Source organism: Macrobrachium nipponense, chromosome 21 (assembly GCF_015104395.2).
Source record: "Macrobrachium nipponense isolate FS-2020 chromosome 21, ASM1510439v2, whole genome shotgun sequence".
NCBI classification, from domain to species: Eukaryota; Metazoa; Arthropoda; class Malacostraca; order Decapoda; family Palaemonidae; genus Macrobrachium; species Macrobrachium nipponense.
The window spans coordinates 18751661-18778070 of NC_087212.1; the positions used below are offsets into that span (position 1 = coordinate 18751661).

Below are 26410 nucleotides of genomic sequence, written 5' to 3' on the forward strand. Positions count from 1 at the left end.
ATAGTCTCCGACGTTCCGACAGAATTTCAAATCTCGCGGCACACGGCGCTGGGTGGCGGGCGTATGAACCAATCTATCTCTCCAGCCAGATTTTTTTCTGTCGCTGAAGCGATAACAACTGTTGTCGTTTCATTCCGATATATTCTTCATTTCTCGCTTGCCTGGAGATTGATTTGGACATTTTGGTGACGTATTTGCTCTATTTTGGCTTGGCATACGCTGATTGTGGACCGTTATTGACTTTGCGCTGGATTTTCCTGTAGAATGTCTGATTTTGATTCTGTTTCCAAAACTCCGGTTTTGTTTAGAGTATGTTTGACCGATGGATGTAAGGTGAGGTTACCGAAAGCTGCGGTTGACCCTCACACTTTCTGTGTTAAATGTAGGGGGAATGAATGTTCGTTTAGTAACCCGTGTCAAGAGTGTGAGGTTTTGAACGAAGATGAATATAAGGCTCTTTCTTCTTATATTAGGAAACTTGAAAGGGATAGGGTACGTAAAGCTTCTTCAAGGAGTTCGAGCAGGTCGAGAATGAGTGAGAATGAAACTAACATTAATGTAGTTTTAGAACCTTCCTCCCAGGTCTCCGCTCCCGCTCCCCGCACCGAAGCCGTAGATTTGTCTTCGGAGGCGGCGGCCTCAAAAGCTTCCTTGTGTTCTAAGGAAGACAAGAATCTTCGTACTGATCAAGGTAAGAGTGTCAGTGATGATAAGTGCAGTGTACCCAGTGATGTGGAGGGTGCGTCTGACCGGCTCCTTAGTGCCTCCAGGCCTAGACCTCTTCCAGACTCCCAGTTCCAGTGGAGGAGGAAAGTCGAAAGCCGCAGGAGGGCTAGGGAGAGCCCCCACCGGTCCATGGCGTCCCCTCGGCAGATCCTGAAGTTCGCTCCCAGCTGCCTTGGATCGTAAGAAGAAGGATATTCTTCGTCAGTGTTTTTCGTCATCCTCATTCTTCTTCGCCGAGCGTGGTTGGAGCTCTAAGGAGGCGTCACGCCACGTTGAAGAGGGCTGCGGAGGCTCCCTTCAGTACGTTAGCGTCCAGCCCAGAAGACTTTTCTGATGTAGCTTCCTTGCAAGCAAAGAAGCCTAGGAGATCCAGTGATCGCCCTCCTTCTCCCGCTCCTCGCGCTGAGCTTGCTTCGGAAGAAGATCCTGGGGACTCTCCTTCTCGAGTGCTAGCGGGCCTACAAGCTCAGATCACAGCCTTGGCGGACTCCTTGGCATCGAGATCGCGTAGAAGGAAGGATTTGTCTCTCCCTATCAAGAGATCGAGGCGCGTTTCGTCGGAAGAGCGCTCTCCTTGTAATCGGCGATCTCCTTCTTTTGAGGATACTTCTACACATCGTAACATTTCACGAGAGGAACACCACTCCCGCTCGGAGGTGTCGAGACGCCATTCTTCTGTTTCTCCTTCTTCTAGAGTTCGTGCAAGAAGAGAGAGTCGCTCAGGTCATAGAAGACTTATTTCGTTGTCTCCGTCTCATCTTTCTTCTCCTCGCCTTCTCAGAGAACCTAGGGAATGCCCTTCTGAAAGTAGGCGCACTTCTCCTTCCGACTACTGTCGTCGAGCGTCGGATAACGTGACTGGTAGGCGCTCATCGCATGGAGTTCGCTCCTCCCCTGTAAGACATCAAGAGTCTAGTAGGAGCCCTGCTCCTGGTAAGCGTCCTTCTTTTAGTAGCTGTTCTCCCGGAGAAAGACGCCTTGATCCTCTTTTGCTTCGTTCTCCTAGTAGGCGCTCTTCGTTCTCGAGACTCCCTACTCCTGATCGGTCTCCTCTTGTTAGAAGTCAAGAACGCCTCAAGCGCCCTGCTTCTGTTAGGCGCTCGGAGCCTTACAGACGTTCTCCCCTTGGTAAGGACCAAGATCTCGTCGAACGCCCTGTTCCGTTTAGCGCTCGGAGCATAGCAGCCGCTCTCCGCTTCGTAGGCATCAAGAGCCTCTCAAGCGCCCTGCTCCCGATAGGCGCCCTATTTTTAGCAACGTTTCGCCGCTTGGTAGGCGCCAGGATTCCCCTAAGCGCCCTGTGACAGATAGGCGCTCGGCGCCTAGTAGCCGCTCTCCTCACGATCGGCGCCAGGATTTTAGTAGGCGCTCTCCCTCAAGTAGTTTCCCTAGGGATAGACGTGGTCTTTCTAGGGAAAGGAGTCCTTCCTCTTTTGCTGTTAAGAGTTTGTCTGCGTTTAGGAAGGAATGCGAGATTAGACAAGAATTTTCTTTTTTCGGATAAGCGTCCTTCTTTTACGACCTCTTCGTTCTCCTGTACGCCTCTCTACTTTGGAATCTTCTCCTCATTCAAGACTTTGTCTCCTTCATCGCACTGTACCCCAGCTAGGAATCATCTAAGGATTCTCATAAGGATCCTCATCCTCGTTCTCCTCTTCAAGAAGACCAGGAAGCCTCTGAGGAAGAAACTAATACATCGGCTACAGTTTCTTCGTACAAGAAGCTCACAGAGCTTCTTCTTCAGGAGTTCGGAGAGTCTTTGAGCCCTACTGCTCCTCCTTCTCCACACTCGTTGTTCTCCACAGCGAAAGCAACGAAAGGATCTTCGTGTGTGAGAATGAAACCGACTCTTTCTATGAAGAAAGCGCTCAAGAGTTTCGGTTCATGGATGCGTACTAAAGAAGAAGCGGGGGAAAACTATGTTTTGCCTTCCCTCCGTCGAAGCTTTCAGGACGGACAGGATTTTGGTATGAGACAGGAGAAACCCTTGGGACTGGGCCTTCCGTCTTCAGCTGACGCAGATTTTTCGGCACTAGTAGACGCCACTAGAAGATCAGCTTTGAATTCGGCCAAAACTACGTGGCAATGAATGAAATAGATCACATTCTAAAAGGCATTTTTAGAGTCTTGGAAGTTTTTCAACTTTCTCGATTGGTCCCTCGGAGTCCTAGCCAAGAAAACTCAAGGACCGGACACGTTTTCTCCGGAGGATTTGAATTGTGTCTTATCCTGTATGGATAAATCGGTGAGGGATGGGGCCAGCGAAATAGCTTCACTGTTTGGAGCAGGGGTCTTGAAGAAAAGATCAGTATTTTGCTCATTTTTAACAAAAGTCTGTCTCACTGCTCAGAGATCGTTTGCTTTTTGCCCTCTCTCTACGCAGCTATTTTCCTAAACACCTGGTTCAAGACATTCGAAGGCTCTCTCGCCAAAGCTACGCAGGACCTTCTAGCGCAGTCTGCAAGGAAGCCGCGCCCTACCTTCCAGACTAAGACGAAGAAAGCTAAGCCGACCTCTCAGGAACCCTTTCGAGGGGCTTCTACCTCTAGATCCTCTTCGTTCAGAGGTCGGAAACCGAATAGAAGAGGGAGGACTTTTACGAAGTCAATCAAACCTCCCAAGTAAGACTCAAGTCCTTCAGACAACTGTAGGCGCCAGGCTTTTACAGTTTGCAGAAGTCTGGGCCCAGAAAGACGCAGATGCCTGGACCCTGTCAATTTTGAGGAAGGGCTATCTCATCCCGTTCTCTCGAGGCCTCCCTTGACGAATACCCCGAGGGAGTTGACGGCCAGATACAGGGACCCCATCATGAATCAAGCCCTCCGACTAGCGGTAGATCAGATGCTGGAAAAGGAGGCGATCGAACTAGTGGCAGATCATCTTTCGGCAGGCTTTTACAACCGCCTGTTCCTAGTTCCGAAATCCTCAGGGGGATGGAGGCCGGTGTTGGACGTAAGCGCCCTGAACTTCTTCGTCGAAAAGAAGAAGTTCACGATGGAGACCACTGCCTCGGTGTTAGCAGCACTCCGTCCAGGGGACTGGATGGTGTCCTTGGACTTACAGGACGCTTACTTCCACGTACCAATCCATCCTTCCTCGAGGAAGTTTCTAAGATTCATGATGGGGGGAAGAATCTTCCAATTCAGGGCCCTGTGTTTTGGCCTCTCCACGGCCCCCCAAGTCTTTACGGCCATCTTGAGGAATGTGGCACAATGGTTTCACCTAGAAGGGGTGAGGATTTCGCTCTATCTCGACGATTGGCTTATAAGAGCCAATTCCAGAGATCGTTGTCTGAAGGACTTGAAGAAAACCCTGGATTTGACTTATTCCTTAGGACTTTTGGTCAATCTGCAGAAGTCAAGTCTGATTCCCGCTCAAGATGCGTTTATCTGGGGATCCAGATGAACTCTCTGAGTTTTCGGGCTTTTCCGTCCACAGGAGAGGATAGCCCGGGGACGAAAAAATCGAAAAAGTAACAACCTTCTTAGGGAAAGAAGTATGCACAGTGAGGGAGTGGATGAGTCTGCTGGGGACGCTCTCCTCACTGGAGCAATTTGTTCCCCTAGGAAGGTTGCACCTGAGACCGCTCCAATTCTTTCTTCATCGGAATTGGAGTCGTCCTTCTCAGGATTTGAAGTTCTCCCTGTCAATCTCTCATCAAATCAAGAAGGAGTTAGCATGGTGGGCGGATCCCAACAAGTTCTCGCAGGGACTGCCTCTTCAATCCCAGAACCCCAGCCTGGTGTTGTTCTCCGATGCGTCGGAAACAGGTTGGGGGGCAACTCTGGGAACCAAGGAGGTGTCAGGAACCTGGGTGGGGGACCAGTCTTCCTGGCACATCAACAGGAAAGAACTAATAGACGTGTGGCTTGCTCTGAAGGAGTTCGAGTCAGATGTGACAGGAGCAGTTGTGCAAATAAACTCGGACAACACCACGGCTCTGGCATACATCAGGAAACAGGGGGGGACGCATTCCTTCTCTCTGTACGAAACAGCAAGAGATCTTCTTCTGTGGACAGAAGAAAGGGGGATAAAACTTCTCACCAGATTCGTACAGGGAGAAAGGAATGTAAGGGCAGATCTCCTCAGCAGGAAAGATCAGGTCCTTCCCACAGAGTGGACTCTGCACCAAGATGTTTGCCAGAGCCTTTGGAAGTTGTGGGGCATGCCTCTCTTAGACCTGTTTGCAACTTCAAAGAACAAAAGACTAGATCTGTATTGCTCGCCCATCTCGGATCCAGGAGCAATAGGGATAGACGCTCTCCTACTCGATTGGAAAGGACTCGATGTATACGCGTTTCCCCCCTTCAAGATTCTGGGGTTGACTTTAAAAAAGTTCGCAGAGTCAGATTCCGCGAGGATGACTTTGATAGCTCCCTTTTGGCCAACACAAGATTGGTTCACAGAGGTGCGGAATGCTAGTGGATTTTCCAAGATCGCTTCCTCTAAGGAGCGATCTACTCAGACAGCCCCACTTCGACAGGTACCACAAAAACCTCCCCGCTCTCAGTCTGACTGGCTTCAGACTGTCCAGAAACTGGTCAGAGCGAAAGGCTTTTCGTCAGCAGCTGCTAAGGCAATCGCTAGAGCGAGGAGGTCTTCCACCTTACGAGTGTACCAGTCTAAGTGGGATGTCTTCGAAGATGTGTGCAAGAGGAATAACGTTTCCTCTTCCAGTACCTCTGTGAATCAAATTGCAGACTTCTTTTTATTCTTAAGACAAGAATGTGGCTTAGTCGTTTCGACAATTAAAGGCTATCGTAGTATGTTGGCGAATGTCTTCAGGCACAGGGGCCTCAACTTATCGGAAGATAAGGACCTACAGGACCTTATTAGGTCTTTTGATACAACGAAAATGCAGTCTCCTAAGACACTAGCTGGAATTTGGATGTAGTCCTTCAATTCCTTGGTCCTCTAGGTTTGAACCCCCTAATTCAGCCTCATTCAGAGACCTTACCAGGAAAAGACTCTGTTTTTGATGGCTCTAGCTTCCGCCAGAAGAGTAGTGAGCTTCAGGCGATTGATGGTAATGTGGGTTTTAAGGAGGACTCTCTCATTTGCTCTTTCCTTCCTGGTTTTCTTGCAAAGAACGAGAACCCATCAAGTCCATGGCCCAAGAACTTCGAGATTCGTGGGTTATCTTCTTTGGTAGGAGAAGAACCCGAGAGAACTCTTTGCCCAGTGAGAATGGTGAAATACTACCTTAGAAGAAAAGAGCAACTGAAAGCCAACCGAGAGGTCCTGTGGTGTTCAGTAAAAGAGCCTACTCGTCCATGTCGAAGCACGCATTGTCCTTCTTCTTGAGAAGCCTCATCAAAGAAGCACACGGATCCTGCAGAGAAGAGCATCTTAGGCTTCTTAAAGTGAAAGCACACAAAGTAAGAGCCATAGCAACTTCTCTTGCTTTCAACAAGAATATGTCCGTGCGAAATCTGATGGAGACAACATTCTGGAGATGTCAGTCAGTGTTCGCGAACCACTACTTACTATGTGAGAATCACTTACGAAAAATGCTTCGCCTTGGGCCCGTACGTATCTGCGGATTCAGTGCTGGGGCAGGGAGCTGGAACTCATCCTGTTAGTAGTATAAATTTTTTCCCCTTGTATTTGTTGTTGTTGGTTTGCCTTAAAGAGGATGCATGAAGGCATCTCTTTAGGTCGTAATACTAATCTTTAGTAGTTTGGTTAGGTGGTCTGATGAGTGTGGCTCCTTGCAGTAGTAGTGGTTAGGACCTGTTAAGATAGGGAGAAACTGAACTCCCTTTAACAGGATCCGACTTGGATTCTACCACACCAAAGGGATCATATATCCCAGTGGTAGATCCGAGAGTCTTTCAGCATCAGGTCACGTCCTAGCTGTAGCTCTCCAGGCAACGCAGACTCAGAGACAGTATCAATGAAGTCTTCTGCCTGAACAGGTAAGAACCAAGGTTATTTATATCCTACAACATCAGTTGTTTCTTATCTCTCCTTATTACTTTAGCTGTCTCTTACCCTCCACCAAGGGTGCCAATCAGCTAAGTATATATCTGGCAGGGATGTTCATGTACAAAAATGATATTGTTAAACTACAATAAAGTTTTGTACATACTTACCTGGCAGATATATACGTCTAATGGCCCACCCAGCCTCCCCTCAGGAGACAGGTGAAAGAAAAAAATCTGGCTGGAGAGATAGATTGGTTCATACGCCCGCCATCCAGCGGCGGGTAAGGTAGACCACCTGACCTACCTGTCGCGTGTGCCGCGAGATTTGAAATTCTGTCGGAACGTCGGAGACTATAGCTAAGTATATATCTGCCAGGTAAGTATGTACAAAACTTTATTGTAGTTTAACAATATCATGTTTATGAACCAGTATCTTATGACAAATACTCAACTGTGCAATTAAATGGTGGCAGAATTGAAGATTGGTACTTCTTTGAAGCCCATGGAGAGGTAGTTTTGGGTTTAGGCAGCCAGCCAAAAATGTCTGTGGGTATTGGGACATTGTTAATAGAGGTACAAGCATCTTCCAAATACAAAGAATTTAAAGATCTGGAGACAGTAAGTGGTAACAAGCTAGTTGCATATTTCATATAAGTAAATTAGTAAAGATATCATTTACTCCAAAAAAAGAAATTTTGCAAGGAAAAAGTGTAAATAAATTAAGAGATGAAAGTGTTGTTGAGGTTAAAGGAATACAGTGATTTACTAATTAAAATTGCAAACTATACTTGACTCAAGATTAAAGTAAGACTGTATGTTCCATCTCCTCAGCGATGTCATTGCCAAGCATATGGCCCCATAAATACATCTACCTAAAGAAAAGTGAAAGATGATATTTCATCTCCTTGGTGATGTTATTGACAAGTTAATGGCCACATAAATTCATCTTCCCAAAGAAAAGCAAAAGATGAGCCAGTAGTGTGTTTACTGTGGGCAGTTGTCACTTCATGCAGTAATACAGTGGCACCTTAAATTGATGGATGCATCTCTCTGCTTGTATTTTACAGTACTACTGTACGTAGTAATATGAGACTACATACACTATTATTGGATACAGTGAAGTAAAGCATAACATTTTCAAAGAGCCCAAGAAAAGATGCCTATTCGTTATGTTTGTATTTTAGGAGGGTCTCTTCAGCAAGTACCGAAATATATACCAATAACCAGACAACAGTGCCATCTATCAACGAAAAAAATAACCAAGTCTAGTTCACTTATTTACATTAATTTTCAGCTTAAAAACTCTTCATGTAAAGAAAAACAACCTTGTCACATATGAATAGTTTCTAAAGATTATTTTACGCTAAATAGAAGCAAGAAAATCGCTCTGAATTGAGTTAAATACGGCAAAATAATCTTGCCTCCGCCCTCGGCTTATTTTTCCAAACCAAAACATGATCAGTTTGTTTGTATTTTATAACACAGATAGTAATACAAGACTACATACAGTATTACTAGATAAAGTGAAGTAAAGGATAACAGTATTACTAGATAAAGTGAAGTAAAGGATAACCAGACAGCGGCGCTATAAACCCTACGGCATGTAAAACCCAGTTATGATTGTATTTAACAAGCGCCGTAAAACTGAAACGCCGCTAACTGATGCCGGCGGTAACCACGGGCTGCCTGTATATGGGCAACTGAAGTATTGGAACCACTTTCTCGCCCATTTTCTCCAAATCAGTGGCACATAATGTTGATGCTCGCCAAGAGTGAATCCATCCACCACCCAAAACCTGTTATTGCTACTCATATGAGGGTACTATCCATCCATTAAGGATTAATCTACACTTCCCAGTGTTTGCTTTTGTTTTCCAGGAAGGTTCTAGTAACTTGGTTCTTCTTTGGCATTTTATTTGAAACCAGCAAGGCCCCTACTTAGTGTGAGGACCAAAAGTTGATGGCTGGTGGATATGCAATGTAGGGGATGTGGCAGGTTGCTGACTCTTTTCTCCACTTTCAGTGCATATGCAGCTTTCCAGCATATACATTGATGGCTTTAAGTCAGAAGATGGAGTTGGCTGTGCGATAGTAGGAAATGATGTAATCAAGAAGAAATTACCTCTTTCCTGCTGTGCTTGAAGCTGTAAAATATGTTTTTAAAAAGGAAAGATTTGTGAAAGTTTTATCTCATATTCTGACTTAAGTAGTCTTTTATCTTCATTAAAAGAGTTGATGCCCTTACACCACCTAGTACATACAAGAAATGCAGGATTTGCTGGCCTTCCTGTACTTCCACAATCATATTAGGGTGAGCTTTTGTTGGTTACCAGCTCATGTAAGTATAGATGGGAATGAGAGAGCAAACAAAGCAGCTAAAGTTGCAATTGAATTATAGAATTAGGCAATCATAAACTTCCCACATTGTGATTTGTTCATATGTAGAACAAACCTTCGGTCTTAACATTAGGATAAATCTTCTGGTGCCAGCTAGAAACTAGTTAAAAATAATAAAAAAATTGTATGTGCAAGTACATAATCAGTGGCATTGCCATCTAAAGCATAGATGAGTTGGAAGCTGGTCAGTGTCCACGCTCAAACCCCGTGACTCAGTCTTTCTTCAACTGCCTTGGAGAGCAGAAGTTCGCTTTTGCTCTCCTCCTCCCAAGCCGGTTTTTCATTAAGGATTCCTCCATTAAATCTAAGAAGTCACATGACCATCAATGTATGTGTCCCAGCCTTCCAGGGTTCCTGTGTGCTAACTAGCTTCCACCTTGACTGACCCCCATACAACTAGCTGTAGGTGTTGTTCCAATATTCATAATATAACCAATCCTTGCCCAGAGTGTTGCTCCTGGCCTGTTGAGCAGTGGAAGAACTTACAGGAAGAAGGAGTATTGTAGGTAGTCGGTACATCCATCTTGGGAAGGATTCCTTCCATCCTCAAGTGGATGTTTCTGCGTCCTCTAATTCCAGACTTATTCCTTCTGTTTCATTGTTTATTGATGCCTTGTCTCCTTCCTTTTCTTCCATTGATTCATCTTTGGAAGCATCGGGAGTTGCTCAGGGTGATATTATGTTGTTTAATGCCATCCCCTCTCTCTCAAGGGGAGATGTGGTACCTCCGGGGAGGGAGGAGGCAGTACAATCTTGTTCCTTTGTTTTAGGGACCAATTCACACAATGTTGTATGTGTGTGTGGGCCTCCCTAGAATACCCTCCCTGTAAGTCTATTGTCCCATTTCATGTCTTCTTGCCTTCCAGCATTGCCTCCCCTAGCAGCCCCCCTCCTCCCAGCCTTCACTACTGTGAGTTGCGTGTCTTGCCACCTAGTGGAAGCCATCACTAACTGCGCTTCATTCTCGGTTGCCTTTTTGCTTGCCAGTATTGAGGCAACCAACTAAGGGCCAGAGTCCATTGCACTCCACGATGTTATTCCCAGCATCATCTCTGCCCATTTTGACAGTATCTGTAACATCACTCACTCCGCCTGCTGCCGTGACGTCACAGCCAGCTACCACCATGACGTCATCATCAACAGTTGCCAGTCCATTGAAGGTTTTCATTCAGGCTATAATGGACAAAATGGACTCTGTTATTTGAGAGAGGTACGGTAATAGTACCCCTACGAGGAAGCTGCGTATGTCTCTTGTCTTCGTCATCTTCTTCATCATCTTTATTACTTTCTTCTTTGTCTCCCCCTCCTTGATCTCAAGCCAGGTGCTGAAGATTAAGGACTTACTTTGCCTCTTCGTCTTCTGGGAGCCTAAGGGTTGTGTCGTTTTCTTCCTCTTACTGACATGAGTCACCCCTACGCAATAATCAATAAAAGGTACCAAATGACATAAGAACAAATTTAAGACTATATAATATACTGTAGTGAAATCTACATTATGAAAAAATGTAGAAGCTCAAAGATATTAAAAATATTCTTTTATTTACATTATGTTCAGCTACAGTTTGCACTGATCTATTTTGTGTACATAGTTCCACCACACAGTTATCAGCCATAAAAATACAAAATTCACTAGAAATGTGCTAATTCACATAAAGATAAATAATAAAAATAAATGATAGAAATACAAAATTATATATGTACCTGTGTACAGTAAAGTAATGCATATTAACAAACCATATAAAAGCTTAAAAGTATGAAAAAATTAATTTTGTTGTAAGTTATGTTTAATTTAGCATTTTGTCATGTGGCATTATTTCTTGGCAGTAATTTTAAATGTGCTTGCCTGTGTGTCTTAGTTGAACTGAATTTGGATTTTAATAGTTAGTCCCATGGCTTCAAAGAAAGTTTCTAGTACTAAGGCAAGTAAGCATATGCAATTCTGTTGAAAAAGAAGATTGCTGTATAAAATGTTATGAATGAGTTGCACAGTGGTTCAAGGTAAGGCACAGTTTTCAGCCTATGTCAAGAATAATGCTCCTTGGATGAAGAAAACCATAAAAAAAGAGGGAAAGTAAATGAAGAAGTGGAACAGCTTCTTTCCTTTGGATTAATGGCAAAATTGTCATTGTATCTTTAGAAGCCAGCTTTTGATCATGAGAAAGTGTTGGCTTTGTTTGAAGACCTCAAGACAAAGTTTGTTGATGAGAAAGGCAGAATTTAAGGGAAGTTCAGGATGGTTTATTTGGTTCAAGCATTGACACATTCTTCAGCATCTCAGGCCAAGGCTAAAGTGCTCTGGCCAACAAATCAGCAGTTGAATTCCTTGCCATGTTTACATAGTATAAAGAGGAGCAGCAGTTTCTTCCAGAACAAATATTTATAACTGATGGCATTGGTCTTTACTGGAAGAAAATTCCAGACCATTTATTCAGGAGGAGGAGAAGGCTATGCCAGGCTGTGTGGTTATTTTATTTGGGGTCAGTTGAGTAGGACTAAGCTCAATTGACTGCTGGTGTATCATGCTGAGAATCTTTGAGTGCTGAAAAACATCCCCAAGGCCTGTCTCCCAGTTATATGGATGTTGGATCTCAAGGCTAGGGTGTCAGTCATTTTTCTTGTATTAGAATTTGTTCCTCAGCCATTTTGTACCAGCAATGGAGAAATATTGCAAGAACGATATGCTGCTCATAAGAAATTTCGCCCATAGGTATGAATGGCAGCTGGAAGAAACTGTGCTCTCAGAATGCTCATGGTTTTAAGGGCTTGGCTGAAATGGATGTGAACAAAACCTTAAGAAAATGGAATTGGAGGAGGAGGATTTTGCTTTGTTACTGTAGGTAGACAAGGAGCTATTGAACAAATGAGAAGTTGATGGAACTTTGGAGATTCACAAGCAGCAGCACTATGATGAGGACCAGGCACCAGAACCACAGCCACAGCTGCTCCTCATTAGCAAGATGCAGCAGACCATTGCAAACATTAACAAAAGTCCATGTGTTTTTGTGGAGATAACCCCACTGCTGAATGATTTTCCAAGGCAGTGGGGTGCACAACTCATTTGTTTCTTGCAGAATGATTTTGTATGAAAAGAGAGCAACCAAGATCAGGGCATGCTCGATAAGTTCTTAGGTACAACTTCAATTTAAGAAATTCAGCCTTTTACCTCCCTCCTCCAACCCATCGAGCACATTAACTTGAACCATTAGGTGAAGTCAATACATACATGTTATTTTTATTAATATATACACAAAATTTATTGTTATTTGGTCTGAGCTGTGAAATGAATTACATATTGAGTTAATACATGAATTGTTGGCTTATGATGTACATAGCTTTGTTGATTAGCTCTTTATTCCACTTGAAAATTTAATTATAATTGTTTGAAGGTGATATTATTGAAAGTTCATATTAATTTAGTTTATACTTAAAATGCATCAAACCTGTCACTGATGAAAAATATTCATCAGTACCCCTCGCCATTAATAATGGTAATCTAATTTTTAACTTGAGGTATACTATAAAGTATTTTTATTGTGTTATGCAGTAATGTAGTATAAGTAAATTTAATTTTTCTTTTTTCAGCAATTGTGCCTAGTGACACTCAGTCTCTTTTGGACTTTGGTTGAACTTAATTGTGAAGATCTCATGGTGGCCCTCATTTTCCAATATTTGGCACCTTGTACTCATGTTATGTTGTCTCAGCGATCTCGTCTTACTCATCCCTCGGATCCTGCATCAAAAACTTCTCAGCGACTCATTAACCTGATTCCTGCAGTTTGCCAAGTAAGGGTTGAACTAATGTAGTTTGAAATAATTTGTGTTATCCCATAACTTTCAAAAAGATACTTTTTATATTTGCATACCATTGTATGTTACCTCAGAAAAGGTCTATATAGTATAACTTAATGAGACAATTTTTCTTATACATGTTATAAGAATAAAAGTAATAGTTCATTATCAAAAGTAAGTGGTAATTTTTACAGATCTAATTCCTAGTATAGTATGTCATCAGGACTCTCACTGTTTTTAATAATGTGCTGAACTTATGTCAGTGTCTTATCATATTTTGATAGGTGTTCTGTTTAGATTTATCAGATTTGAGAAGTAGGGGATTTCACTCAAGTGTGCTTTATAAATTATGTTTTTATCTAACACAGTAAATAATTCAATATGCTAATTGTAGGTCACATCTACTAGCCAATGTAAAGATTTCTTAGAAGTTAACTTGATAATTATGTGCATAGTTTTCTTTTACTGATTAATTATATATATATATATGTATATATATATATATATATATATATATATATATATATATATATATATATATATATATATATATATATATATATATATATTGTTACGTATATAGCTGGCCTTGAGAGAGGCTATATACGTAAACGGAAATAATTGAAGGAAGACAAGTGAAATTAATTGAACTTACTGTAAAACTGATAGTTATTATTAATTTCTTTAGAGGAAAAGGTCGCCAGAAAACTCAGCTCGTTACTTTACAGCTATTTATTTACAAAAAAGGCCCGTGCTGGCCTGGAGAAAAGGTAAATGATATTGGCCCCCACGTTGGGGCTTATAATCTCTCATTCAATTCAAGCTGATTTTCATTCACTTGGGGTAATGCACACTTGCGGGCAGAGAGACGGCGCGTGACTCATGGAATCTGGAAAAGAATCCCAGATTAAACGAGATAAAAGAAAACATGACTTCTTGCTTTGATTAATTAATTCTCTAATACTGGGGAGAAGGAACTTTTAAGGTTTCACTGAAGTATGCAATGACTCCATTGGTCTGGGACGATCACACAAGGGGAAGCATGCGGCCATGAGGCAGTGAGAGGGAACAAAGGGATGAATTCCTTTTGTTGCTGGAAATTGAATTGGGAGAATGAGGATCAAAATGATAATAGGTTGGGAGAGACTGGCAATATGCTGTTCCACAAGACGTACCTGGATGTCGTGTTCAGTGTGGACCTTTGTAGAAAATGTGGCTCTTTGTAGAAAAGCATGGGCCCCCCTTTGTCTGAGGCCTGGGTCATCGGCGTGCCACTCACACCCTGGGTAGGCCTAACAGGAAGGCAGGTAATTTGACCTCTGTCCGAGATCACGTCTCGCAGCCCACTGAGGCAGAATTCAGGTGGGTTGCTTGGGGGTTGGAAGTCAGCTTAACCCCCCACGATCAAGGCAAATCCTGGAAAACAAGCATACAGCCAGCAGAGGGGTCACAGGAAAGGGAGCTTAAGATCTAGGTCTAAGAAGTACCAATCTGCCTTCATCCTTCCCTTTTGAGATACGTCCCTACAGCTGATAAAAGACACTTTTCCCCCAACTGGGGAACTCCCTAGCTATAGCTGGCGGGTTTTGGGTTTCCCGCGTTTACTAAAAATCAGCTGATATTCTAAAGAAATGGCTGCAGTTTTCCAAATCAAATTATTTAATTGATATTTGGGTAGACGAACGATCTATAAACGTCACAGCTCCCCCTGTTAAGAAGGCATTCACTCCCTTTCGGGCGTGAAGGTCTTGGCTTAAATAAATTGATCGTCTCGACTACCCAGTTCTCCTACTCTAACTTGAAGTTTTTTGAGCAGCGATACGGCTGACTACAATGGCATACCTAACTTATAGGCAAAGATGCTAAGTGTACTAACTTAATGTAGTGATGTAATCTAGCCTAAGTAATAACTACAGGTTGTCTGTGACGACAGTCTACTCTACCCCTAGATAAGGTTACTTGAAAATTCTACTTTCTACTAACCTAATGCCCTGGTACTAAATCATTAGCCTAACCTACTCAATACAGTTAAAGGGAGACGCAATCATTCCAGAGTGTGGTACGCACAGCAGTAGTTCAGCGACGGAACTGTTAAAATACATGAGAGGTAATGACGCGTGGGGATGATGAGTGGTTAGTGCATTACCAGGATGGAAATGTAATGAGGTAATTATATTTAAGTAAGGGTTAGTATCACCATGGCTAGGGGTTAGAGGGTTAGTTCTACTGGCAGAGATCAGGCTGGCTACCTTCTCTGGGTAGGTGCCAGGATCACTCTGCAAACGAATGTGACACTGTACCTCGGGCACAGGTGTCAAGGAGAGCATGTGGCTCTTTTGTTAGTATGTTAATGACGTCCCTTCTTCTTCTTCTTCTTCTTCTTCTTATTCCTCCAGGACCTGGCTATACCAGTCCTTGGAGTAGACGGAGGCACCGACTCTGGGGAAAGGCCAGAAACGCCGGCAGGAGCAGAGGCAGTGGTAGCCTGAGGGATTTCAGGAGAACACCCTACTTCGGTATCTGCAGCAACCGTCGTAGAGGTGGAACCTACTGCAGGGGAGGCCCTCACTTCGGCTGCTGCGACAGCCGTCGTAAGGGGAAAAACTCCAGGCTGACTCCTGGTCGGGCAGTTCCTGGTTTTCCAGAGGAGGTATGAAGGTTAGGTCTGCCCGAGGTTCATCCTCGGGCGACAGTGGTGAGGGTGAAGAAGACTCATGGACTTTGGATTGGCCATGGGCTGCGGTAAGCTCCATGCCTGTTGGAGGATCTCCTGTAGGAGGATCCTTGGTTAGGTTAGGCGCCGGCACTAACTCAGGGCCAGGCGCAGAAGTCAAGTTCTGTGGTGGCTCTACGTCCAGGCTGGACGGAGCTTGGCACTGCTCAGTGCTGCCAAGTGGCACTGGCAGAGAGTTGAGGTCGACTGGACCTGTGGCGGGTACTGGAGGTGCAATACCTCTCAGCGTGCCCTTGGAAATGGGAGACAGAGGCCCCTGTCTCTTTTGGAAGGCTAAGCCTTGTGGAAAATGGACATTGTCCGCTGCTGGTAGTCGGCTAGGGCACCTAGGCCAATTCGTGGAGTGCCCTATTACGTTGCAGGTTTTGCAACGGAACTGCGAATGATCAATCTCCCTCCTTGGTAGCGGGGGAGACTGTTGGTGGACGTACTTCCTGGAGGAAGTAGAATTTCGATGACTCCGTGCTTTGGAGTGGTTTGACGTGGGGTTAGGACCCCTAGGCTTTTTGGAATGCGAGGGAGACTTCATGTCTTGCCCTAGGAGGAGGTCGTAACCTCCTGGGATGTAGCTTGCAACTGCAAGGGTACAAACTCTGGAGAAGTGAGGTCTGGTGACCCTCAATTGGACGGTCGGAAGGATCAGTTTAATGTGGTTGATACCTTCAATGGTGATTAAGTGACGTCTATCGACGTTTGCCCTCGGGGATTCGATCTTCCCGTATTAGGGAGATTTGAGCGCCAGAGTCGTCGTCGGCTCTGACGTGGCTTCGGCGTGATAATGCTTTGGAGGGGTGCGACTGTTATAGGGCCCTTAGCTGGGGGTCCTAGTGAAGAAGGATTGGTGACGGCCATTGCGATGGCAGGAATATTGTGGTTCGCGCACACTCCGTAGTTGGCAGACATTGGTGACCCCTTGCGGCCACAGTCTCTTAGGCAGAACAGAACGTGTTCCAAGAACCTTTCCTTCCATGGCCAACTGGTGATGGTAAGGCCGAGATGGCCCCACAGGTTGCGAATCTGTGGAGTCACCAAGGCTGGCAGTGTGCTCTGGCACAGGTGAAAAGTCCTCTCTGGCAGTGATGTGAGGTAGGGAGGTTAAGGAAACCTCCGTTGAATCATCCTCGGAAGCAAGTCCGGGGTTAACTGGTGGGCTTACCTCTTCCAAAGTGGAGGAGGCAGGCGGTAAAATGGTAAGAGGCTTAGATGATGCGGAAGAAACGTCTGGCTCTGACACTGGGTCAGGGCCAGGTTCACAAATAAAAGGGATGTCTGGGACATCGGAGGCACTAGCCTCTGAATCTAAAACTGATGATTGATTATGAGGCATGCTGCAGGGATCCGGTGCATCTGGTAGTGGGAGCTGCGTCCAGGGGAGATACGGCTTAAGTAGATCTCGGCCCAATATTACCTGATAAACATCATGAAATTGGTCAACTATGCCCAGGCGGCACAATGTGGTTTCCTTGGTCACCTGGTCCAGAAAGGGCATTTTTACATTCAGAAGGACCAAAGGAACAGAATAGAGGTTACCGTCAATCCATTCAAACTGAATTTCTTCGTTCGTCTGGATTTTGGCACCCCTAGGCAATGCCTTTCTTGAAATAAGGGAGACCTGGGCTTCGGTGTCGGCCATGACTTGTACCCACTGATAGGCCGTAGGAGACTGTTCATCAGGCAGGGCTACATGGTAGCCTTGGAGAAGTTCACCCTGGAAGCTCTCCTCCCAAGGTAGAGACCGACTTGGGCACTGGTCGGAATCCACAGCATGCCCACGCACACAACAAGTGGTGCAGAACCTCCGCAACCACCTCTTACCGGGAGTCCAGCTCATGGTCTGGGGCTTAGAAACTAGCTGAGAGATTGCGTCATCTAGGAGAGCTAGCTCATGCTTTCTCTCTTCTTCTCTTTCCTTTCTCTCTGCTTCTCTGGCCTTCTCCTCCGCTTCTCTTTCTTCCTTTTCTTGCAGACGCGCGGCAGCCTGCTGCGTCTTTATCCACTGGTCAAGTGCTGGTCCAGTGTAATCAGCCTCCTTGCCGAGAGTTATGAGGGCTCCGAGCTTCTCTAGCTCTCTGGCAAAGAAGTCGCGGGAAGCAGGGGAAGACATTTCCCTTAGGCTGCAGTAGAGGCTCGGAGGAATATGAAACCAATGGCCAGTGAAAGGGGTACTGAATGGAATGGTATGTGGCCTCCTGTGGGACAGTGGCACTCACTTGGAAATGTGTTCTGCGACGTGGCAATGAAAAGTCTGAAAAGACTGGGTGCTCGGTGGCACCTTGTGAATGGCACCCTCTGATGAGGTGAAAAAATCGAATGCAGTGTGCGGCGTACGTCACACTTACGGGCGTTCCCAACTTGGGAGACGTTGGAATGGGCTACCTGTAGGTCCAATACAGGTGCACGGCACTTATGAGGAGGCGTTCCTTGGGCAGCACTAGTAGTGCTGGTATTGCTGCACTCTGGGAGGCGTTCCCCTGGAATGGTCCGAAGGATCACTGATCCTCGTACACGGACATTAATGAATTGGGCGTTCCGTAAGGACGGACACGCAGGTTTGACAGCACTTAGGGCTGGTATGGCGGCACTTTGGGGAGGCGTTCCCTGGTTGAGTGTTCCGAAGGATCACTGACCCTTGTACACGGACACACTAGTTATTTGGGCGTTCCGTAAGGACGGACACGCAGGTTTACTTGGGCGTTCCGTAAGGACGGACACGCAGGTTTGTCAGCACTTAGGGCTGGTATTGCGGCGCTTCGGGAGGCGTTCCCTTTGAGCACTGGTATCGTGCTGGTGTGTCCCGGACACTACATGCAGTATACTTAAATATACTGAAGTGAAATGGCACTGCTCATGGCAGAGGGTAATAGTGGAGGAGAGAAAGTAAAAGGTGGGAGTACTTCAGCAGCCAGTCGATGGACAGTGTCAAGAATTAGTGGCACTGTAAAATGGTAAGACCTGACGTGCACTGGTGGCCAGTCCTAAACTGGTAACGACTTCCCTGTCTAGAAGTAATGAATTTGCGATGGCACACTGTGCGGTTTGTGCTTGCGGTACACGCAAGTCTTTTGGGATAAAAATGAACAAGACCACTCGGGCAACGACAGGTAATGATAATTGAAAATGCTCAGTCCCTCGCTGAAGTACTCGGTAAATGAAATAAATAAATGCTTGCAAACTGCAATGGACACATGCGCGTACATATCACGCTGTGTAAATGAAAGACACAAGAGACTAAAATAAGGTTAATTCTGCATGTTATAATTAATGGTAAGATGTAGTACTCTTGGCTTCGTGAATACTGGGTTCTGGTTCTCTCTCTCTCTCTCTCTCTCTCTCTCTCTCTTCTCTCCTCTCTCTTCTCTCTCTCTCTCTCTCTCTCTCTCGGAGAGGGTGAAAAATCATATATGAATGAACTCCCTTATATTTGAATTGAACTACTAATGTTAGTTTAATATGACGCAACTTGCGTTAAATGATTTACTTACGTTAACGTGAAATGAAGCGGCTGGCGCTTATGAAATGATTTGCGTTTCAATATGAATTTTACAAAGATGCGTTTTACGTTAACAATTCTTGTAATTTACTCTACTTGAGATTTATGTTAACTTTATGTAAGATTACTAGGTCCCTGTGAACAGTGAAATGACGGTAAGGATTTAAAAATGAAAATGTTAGCAAACACTTGTGAATGAGGTTACGTTAAGTACGAAGTGAAATGAAATTTTCGCTCAGCGCGCGAGTGAGTGATGCGAGGTGAAACACGTGAGGGAGCTGGGTAGCGCTGCTGGCGCACAGCATGTCGTTCAAAACAGCTGATTCTCTGTAAATGTGAAGGTAATTTACAACACGAACTTTTAGTTTCTTATTAAAGGCGAATTACGGTAATTTCTCTGGCAGAACGATAGATACTAGTACCGAGATTGATATTATTTACGTTAAAACTTCGAGACTTACGTTACTTTGCTTAAATTGTTTAGCTATGTTGAAAGAGATAACAAACATGGCTGCCGCTGTGAGCGAAAACGAAGGCTGGTTGAGACCGCGCAGGCGCGAGAGTGCGCTAAGGTGAATTAGCTGAGAGGTAAGCGGTTACCAACACTTGGAATGAAAACTAAGTTAAAAATGAATACCCTAACATATCACAGACAAAAGAATTGTACACTTCTTTTGCCGTAACTATTAGTAAAACACTCCTAACTAGCTAGGCTTTCTAATACAGCAATAAACCCTGGCAAAGCACTTCCTAGTTTGATCTGGTCCTTTCTGGCATCTATCTGCACACGTGTTCGTGTGAGCTCCTACAACAACAATGCGATTTACAAAATAACAGAATTCGCTCGGCGCTCTGGCCGTTACAATAATAAGATTTCTACCTACGCTCTTTTAAACACTTCATCCAGAAATACTTAAACGTAACCCTTAAAGCTAACATTGGTTATAGAATACATATTAATGAATGGAATACCTTACCGTGAGTCAGTGTGTCTTCTTTCCCTGCAAGTGTGCTTGATTTGCTTTTTGTAAAATAATTTACAGTTTACGTTTTACAATGGATAACGCGATTTACGAGCCAGGTTCGTGGCAAGCGTCGCCACTGTTACGTATATAGCTGGCCTTGAGAGAGGCTATATACGTAAACGGAAATAATTGAAGGAAGACAAGTGAAATTAATTGAACTTACCGTAAAACTGATAGTTATTATTAATTTCTTAAGAGGAAAAGGTCGCCAGAAAACTCAGCTCGTTACTTTACAGCTATTTATTTACAAAAAAGGCCCGTGCTGGCCTGGAGAAAAGGTAAATGATATTGGCCCCCACGTTGGGGCTTATATCTCTCTTCAATTCAAGCTGATTTTCATTCACTTGGGGTAATGCACACTTGCGGGCAGAGAGACGGCGCGTGACTCATGGAATCTGGAAAAGAATCCCAGATTAAACGAGATAAAAGAAAAAATGACTTCTTGCTTTGATTAATTAATTCTCTAATACTGGGGAGAAGGAACTTTTAAGGTTTCACTGAAGTATGCAATGACTCCATTGGTCTGGGACGATCACACAAGGGGAAGCATTGCGGCCATGAGGCAGTGAGAGGGAACAAAGGGATGAATTCCTTTTGTTGCTGGAAATTGAATTGGAGAATGAGGATCAAAATGATAATAGGTTGGGAGAGACTGGCAATATGCTGTTCCACAAGACGTACCTGGATGTCGTGTTCAGTGTGGACCTTTGTAGAAAATGTGGCTCTTTGTAGAAAAGCATGGGCCCCCCTTTGTCTGAGGCCTGGGTCATCGGCGTGCCACTCACACCCTGGGTAGGCCTAACAGGAAGGCAGGTAATTTGACCTCTGTCCGAGATCACGTCTCGCAGCCCACTGAGGCAGAATTCAGGTGGGTTGCTTGGGGGTTGGAAGTCAGCTTAACCCCCACGATCAAGGCAAATCCTGGAAAACAAAGCATACAGCCAGCAGAGGGGTCACAGGAAAGGGAGCTTAAGATCTAGGTCCTAAGAAGTACCAATCTGCCTTCATCCTTCCCTTTTGAGATACGTCCCTACAGCTGATAAAAGACTTTTTCCCCCAACTGGGGAACTCCCTAGCTATAGCTGGCGGGTTTTGGGTTTCCCGCGTTTACTAAAAATCAGCTGATATTCTAAAGAAATGGCTGCCGTTTTCCAAATCAAATTATTTAATTGATATTTGGGTAGACGAACGATCTATAAACGTCACAATATATATATATATATATATATATATATATATATATATATATATATATATATATAATATATATATATATATATATAAATTTATATATATAAATGTTTTGTATAAAGATTATGCTGAAACTGTTAAGATTATTCCTAGCCATAGAGAAAATACCAACGTATGTGTATTTCTTTACTTTATGAATTTTGGAATTGGAGGTTTTCAAGGTATTGAGAGATTTTAAGAAAATCTTTTATAGGAATTTAAAATGACAGTATGAAGACATTTCAAGCATAGACACAATACTGGGCTCTTTTTAAGATTTATTACAGTATTGTCAAATGCAAGTTTGAAAAGATCAAACCAAATAAGTACATCAACCACTGATTCAAAAGGAGTGAAACCATATCTGTTTGGATATTGGTCTGTTCATACTGCTGTGCAAAACTTTCGATTTACTTATTTGTTTAACTTATATCATTCAGTTGAATAAAAAACCTCCAGCTTAACAAAAGAATGCCAAATGTCTCTTGTGAAAAGGCAGAGTAAAATCCATGAAACCCTGGTATATCAATTTTCCTTTCTTCCTTTCTGTCTTGGTAGAAAACAGTGCCTATGATTATATGACTTATTATGGAACATTTTTGTTAAATTCATCACTAAAGCTTCAGATGATAAATGTAGTTTCATACAATCAACTTACCTGGCAGATATATACATAGCTAAGACTCCGTCGTCCCCGACAGAAATTCAAATTTCACGGCACACGCTGCAGGTAGGTCAGGTGATCTACCGTCCTGCCCTGGGTGGCAGGATTAGGAACCATTCACGTTTTCTATTCATATTTTCTCTGTCGCTTGGAATGTAAACAACGTTTGCAGTTCCTCCTGACTTGATTTTTGGATTTCATCGCAATCGATCTTCTGGGCTATCTTTTGCAGGGAAGTACTGGATCTTTGGTTTGGCATACGCATATTAATTTGTTTTAATAACTTTGGCTTCGAAAATTTCGAAGAATTGTTTACGTGTAACTACCGAACTTTTCAGTAGACACTCACATAGTTTGCAAGAAGGAAAATTTTAATATTTATTCATAATAACGTGTAGTAAATGTTAGAATTGATTGAGCTAACTTCCTTCTTGAGGAAGTCAGGAATAGAATTAGTTATCCTCCCTTTAGAAGTTTTTATAGCTCTCGTACTAACGAGCAGTTAGAGCATTAACAATACTAGTAGTGTTGTATCCTCATCTCCTTCTTACTTCACAGAATCTTCAAATTCATATTGCAATTTGAAGACAAAGGAATGTAGCTCAAAATACGAGCTATTGAAAGGTAAGAAGTGATTTTAGTGTTCACAGTGCAGTGGAGGGTGCGTTCTGATCGGCTCTGTTTCGCTCCCAGGCCTAGACCTCTTCCAAGCTCACATACCCAGAGGAGAAGGAAAGTCGAAAGCCTTACGGAGGTTATAGAGAATCCCCACCGATCAGGCGTCCCCTCGGCAGGATCTGTAGAACGTCCCAGACTGCCAAGTTCACCATTGGAAAGGCGTCCTAATTAGTAGAGGGTGCGTCCGATCAGCTCTGTCTCGCTCTCAGGCCTAGACCTCTTCCAAGCTCACAAGCTCAGAGGCGAAGGAAAGTCGAAAGCCTTACGGAGGTTATGGAGAATCCCCACCACGATCGGCGTTCCCTCGGCAGGATCTGTAAAAAACGTCCCAGACTGCCAGGGATAGCCATTGGAAAGGCATCCTTTAAAAAGTGCTTCTCTTCTTCCGTTTCTTCATCTTACATCCGAAAAGACGAAGAATGTACATGTTTGGAGTTCGGACGATCTGGCTCGTTCTCTGAAAACTAAGAGAACACTGAGCGAGAGGCTGAGAGCCAGCCAGCAAGCTAGCGCGAGCCACGTTCCAACAGCCAGCAGCGAGCCGCGTTCCAACAGACTAGTGCGAGCCGCGTTCCAACAGATTATCGCGAGCCTCGTTCATACAGATAAACGCGAGCCGCGTTCCAGCAACTGAGCGCGAGCCGCATTCCAGAACTTTTTTCTTGGCGCAAGGCGCCTTCAAAGAGAAAACAGACGGCTAGACTGAGGAGCCTTATAGTAGAGTGGCAATCAGAAGGATGCTTCCATTGAACGTTTACTGGCAAGAGGCTCGTATAAGAAGACTAGAGGCGCTCGGAACTATCAGGGCGCACGGGACCTTCCACGCAAGTGGAACGTTCCAGGAGCGAGTCTCCTTTCTAGCGAGCGGAACATTCCAGGCGCGCTGAACTATCCAGACGCCAGGCGCTAGGCGCAAGGATCCAGACGCCAGGCGTCAGAATATTCCAAAATCTTCATTTGAGAGAGAGGTCAGTTGCGAGACTCCTCTTTGAGTTTTTTAACTTGAGCAACTTTCCCCTGGCAAATGTGCAAGATGTCGCACAGGCGGCCGTTGCTTTTGTCAGGAGGATTCTGATACTAAGAGAACCCATTTTTATTATTCAGAAGACTCCTGTGTTAGGCAGTTCCTCTCAATGTGGACTCTCTCCTTCATCCATGCTCTTCCCTCGTTTTGAGGAGGCAAGAGCTTTGGGAGTTTTTCTTAATAAGAATCTCATCGAGGTTTGGGTATGATGGCGGATAGGAAATATCTACTTCCTCCGTAAACCCTAGTGATGAACAGGAATTCTGTCTCTTCCGCGATTTATGAGGAAATCACTAAGATTTAAAGAGTTCCTGGATTAACTTCCTTCCTTAAGGATATATATATACTCTTTCTATCGTTCTATTAACGAAAAGAACGAAGATAGTAGAAGGTAGTAGAGTATCTGCTGGATGAGAATACGATACGGTCAAATCATAAACACATACCGTAGTTACTTCTTTGCTGTGCAACTCAATTACCAGTATCCTTCTACGACTTTCCTAGGAAGGACTACGCTTAAAGAGATTGTTAAGACAACACCTACTTAGCTTCTAGATTTATCGAAGTCTTGTTTCGCTTAAATATGCTTTAATAAGAACTTCCTGAAGTTCAATAATAATTTTATAAGATTCCTTTATTAAGGGGACCACCTCCCGGTCGGGGGGCCAGATAGGGAGGGTTTGGGGTCGGCAAAAACCATTTTTTCTTTTTTTTTTTTTTTTTTGCTATTGTGGTGCTGGCTATTTGTGTTGCTAAGGGTACTGGCTTGCCAGACACAAAGATTATAGCTGAATTAGTAATTACAAAAGGCCTAAAAATGAATTTTTCCTACAGGATATGTATAGAGCCAAATGGTCTATTTACGTAAAAAAGTCAAATAGGAATACTCATTTATTCAAATATAAACTTTTTTCTTACAGTGCTTATTACTTGGCTTGCCAGACACAAAAGAATTATAGCTGAATTAGTATTCCAAAAGGCCTAAAATTGCGATTTTCTACAGGTATTATATGCCGCAAAATGTTCATTTTGTTTACGTAAAAAAGTCAAATATCATACTCATTTATTCAATATAACATTTTCTTACAGTGCTATATTACATTGTCTATGAATAAAGCATTTCCCGATGGATATGGCAATGCTTAGAAGAGCTGAAGCTGCTGAAGAATCCCGCAGACAGATTCAGTTGCCCACAAGAATTGAAAGGCGAAGCATACATAACTTAGTGCTCTTGATTTTTTTGTAATTTTACGTAATTCTTTGTGGTATTGTTTATTATAAACTGTAACCATGCCTCGTAGAAAGCATCAGAAACAACGTAAATTACTGTCAGAGACAATGAAAATGGTACATGAAGAAACAAAGGTCCAAAGAAGAATGGGTGCCAGTTTTATTGGGGTTTAGGTGAATAAATATAGTACATGGTAACTTTCAAATGCGTTTTTCTCGAAACTTTGTTTTTCGGCTAAAAAGGTCCATTTAAATCCCGTTCCTTGAAAACTTTGCCAATTTTTTACTCAATTTCAAAAAATTTTGGGGGCCCTGTCCAAATGATTTTGTAGATAAACTTTCGTGCATAATTATCATTATATACATTTTTGAAATTTTTTGAATATTCAGTTTGAGCTTATGTTTTTGTTCAACTTTTGTGAAATTTTTTTTTTTCAAAATTTGGTGTAAGTATTAGGTCAAAATGCAAAAAGAAAAAGGTATTTTTTTACAATTCTGTATAATGTTTTCTATAGAGTATACTTTCAGCTTTAAATTGATGTGTTTATTTTGAAAATTGGTTAAAAATTAAGAGAGCCTTAGGGTTTTAAAAAAGGCCAAAAATTTTTGGTTTCTGAAAGGAGATATTAATTTGAAAAAAACTAATAATCAGATCAGGCTGAAACTTACTGGGGAACCTTTTCATAATGGTTTATATATGCTGTAAAAAAATGGAGTGGATAGCAGGAAAAAAAATTCTCCCTACCCTATGGGGTGGAGGTGGTCCCCTTAAATGGAGTAGCTGGCAACTATGGAAGAGTAAGGCCAGACGGCTAACGGAGACTGCTTTCGCTGAGAGCCTGAGACCAACGCCAGTGCCATGTAAGGTCGGGTTCAGTCATGAGCGGTCGGGTTATCTCTCTCTCCTGTGGGATGGAATAACTATCGTATCTCTCCCCTACAATCGCGGTCTTAACCTCGGATTTGAGGGATAGTTAAGCTAACATAAATAAAATATTGTATGCCTTTTGCTATGAAGCTTTCAATAAGAGAGATAGTACAACCTTTCAATGCTGTTTACCGTTGGTAACATTATTAAAGGATTCTATCGCAGCAGAACATTATATTATATAATGCTCTCAGGCTTACGAAAGCATAGCTTATTAAGAGTACCTGCTCAGAAGAAGATGGATGAGTCGGATGGGAAACATTCTCTTTGTGGCAGAACTTGTTTCCCTGAATGGACTATACTACGTATATAGTTTTTCCTACTAAGAATGGAATTAACATGTGAAAGGATGTCGGGTACCATAAAGGCACAGGTGTTCTGGCATATAACCTAAAAAGAATTAGAAGGAAGCGCCAGCCTGGCACATAGCGCTAGAAGCGCCAACCTGGTGCAATGCGCCAGAAGCGCCAGCCCGGCACAAATTGCGCCAGAAGCGCCAGCCTGGCGCAGTGAGCCAAGAGCACCATCCAAGATTTTCTCGTTTTAGCGAGTTATTAACCTAAGAGTC

At 43.5% G+C, this 26410-nt stretch overlaps 1 protein-coding gene across 6 annotated transcripts in view; it reads left to right on the forward strand.

Annotated features, from left to right (window-relative positions):
- The window catches only part of LOC135197820 (FHIP family protein GJ17503-like), a 246217-nt gene that overhangs the window by 145734 nt on the left and 74073 nt on the right, over positions 1 to 26410 (forward strand). For all 6 annotated transcript variants that reach the window (XM_064224955.1, XM_064224954.1, XM_064224959.1 and 3 more), the window contains one exon: positions 12633 to 12833. In XM_064224955.1, the coding sequence (XP_064081025.1) occupies positions 12633 to 12833 (201 nt within the window). The remainder of the gene's footprint in view (positions 1 to 12632; positions 12834 to 26410) is intronic.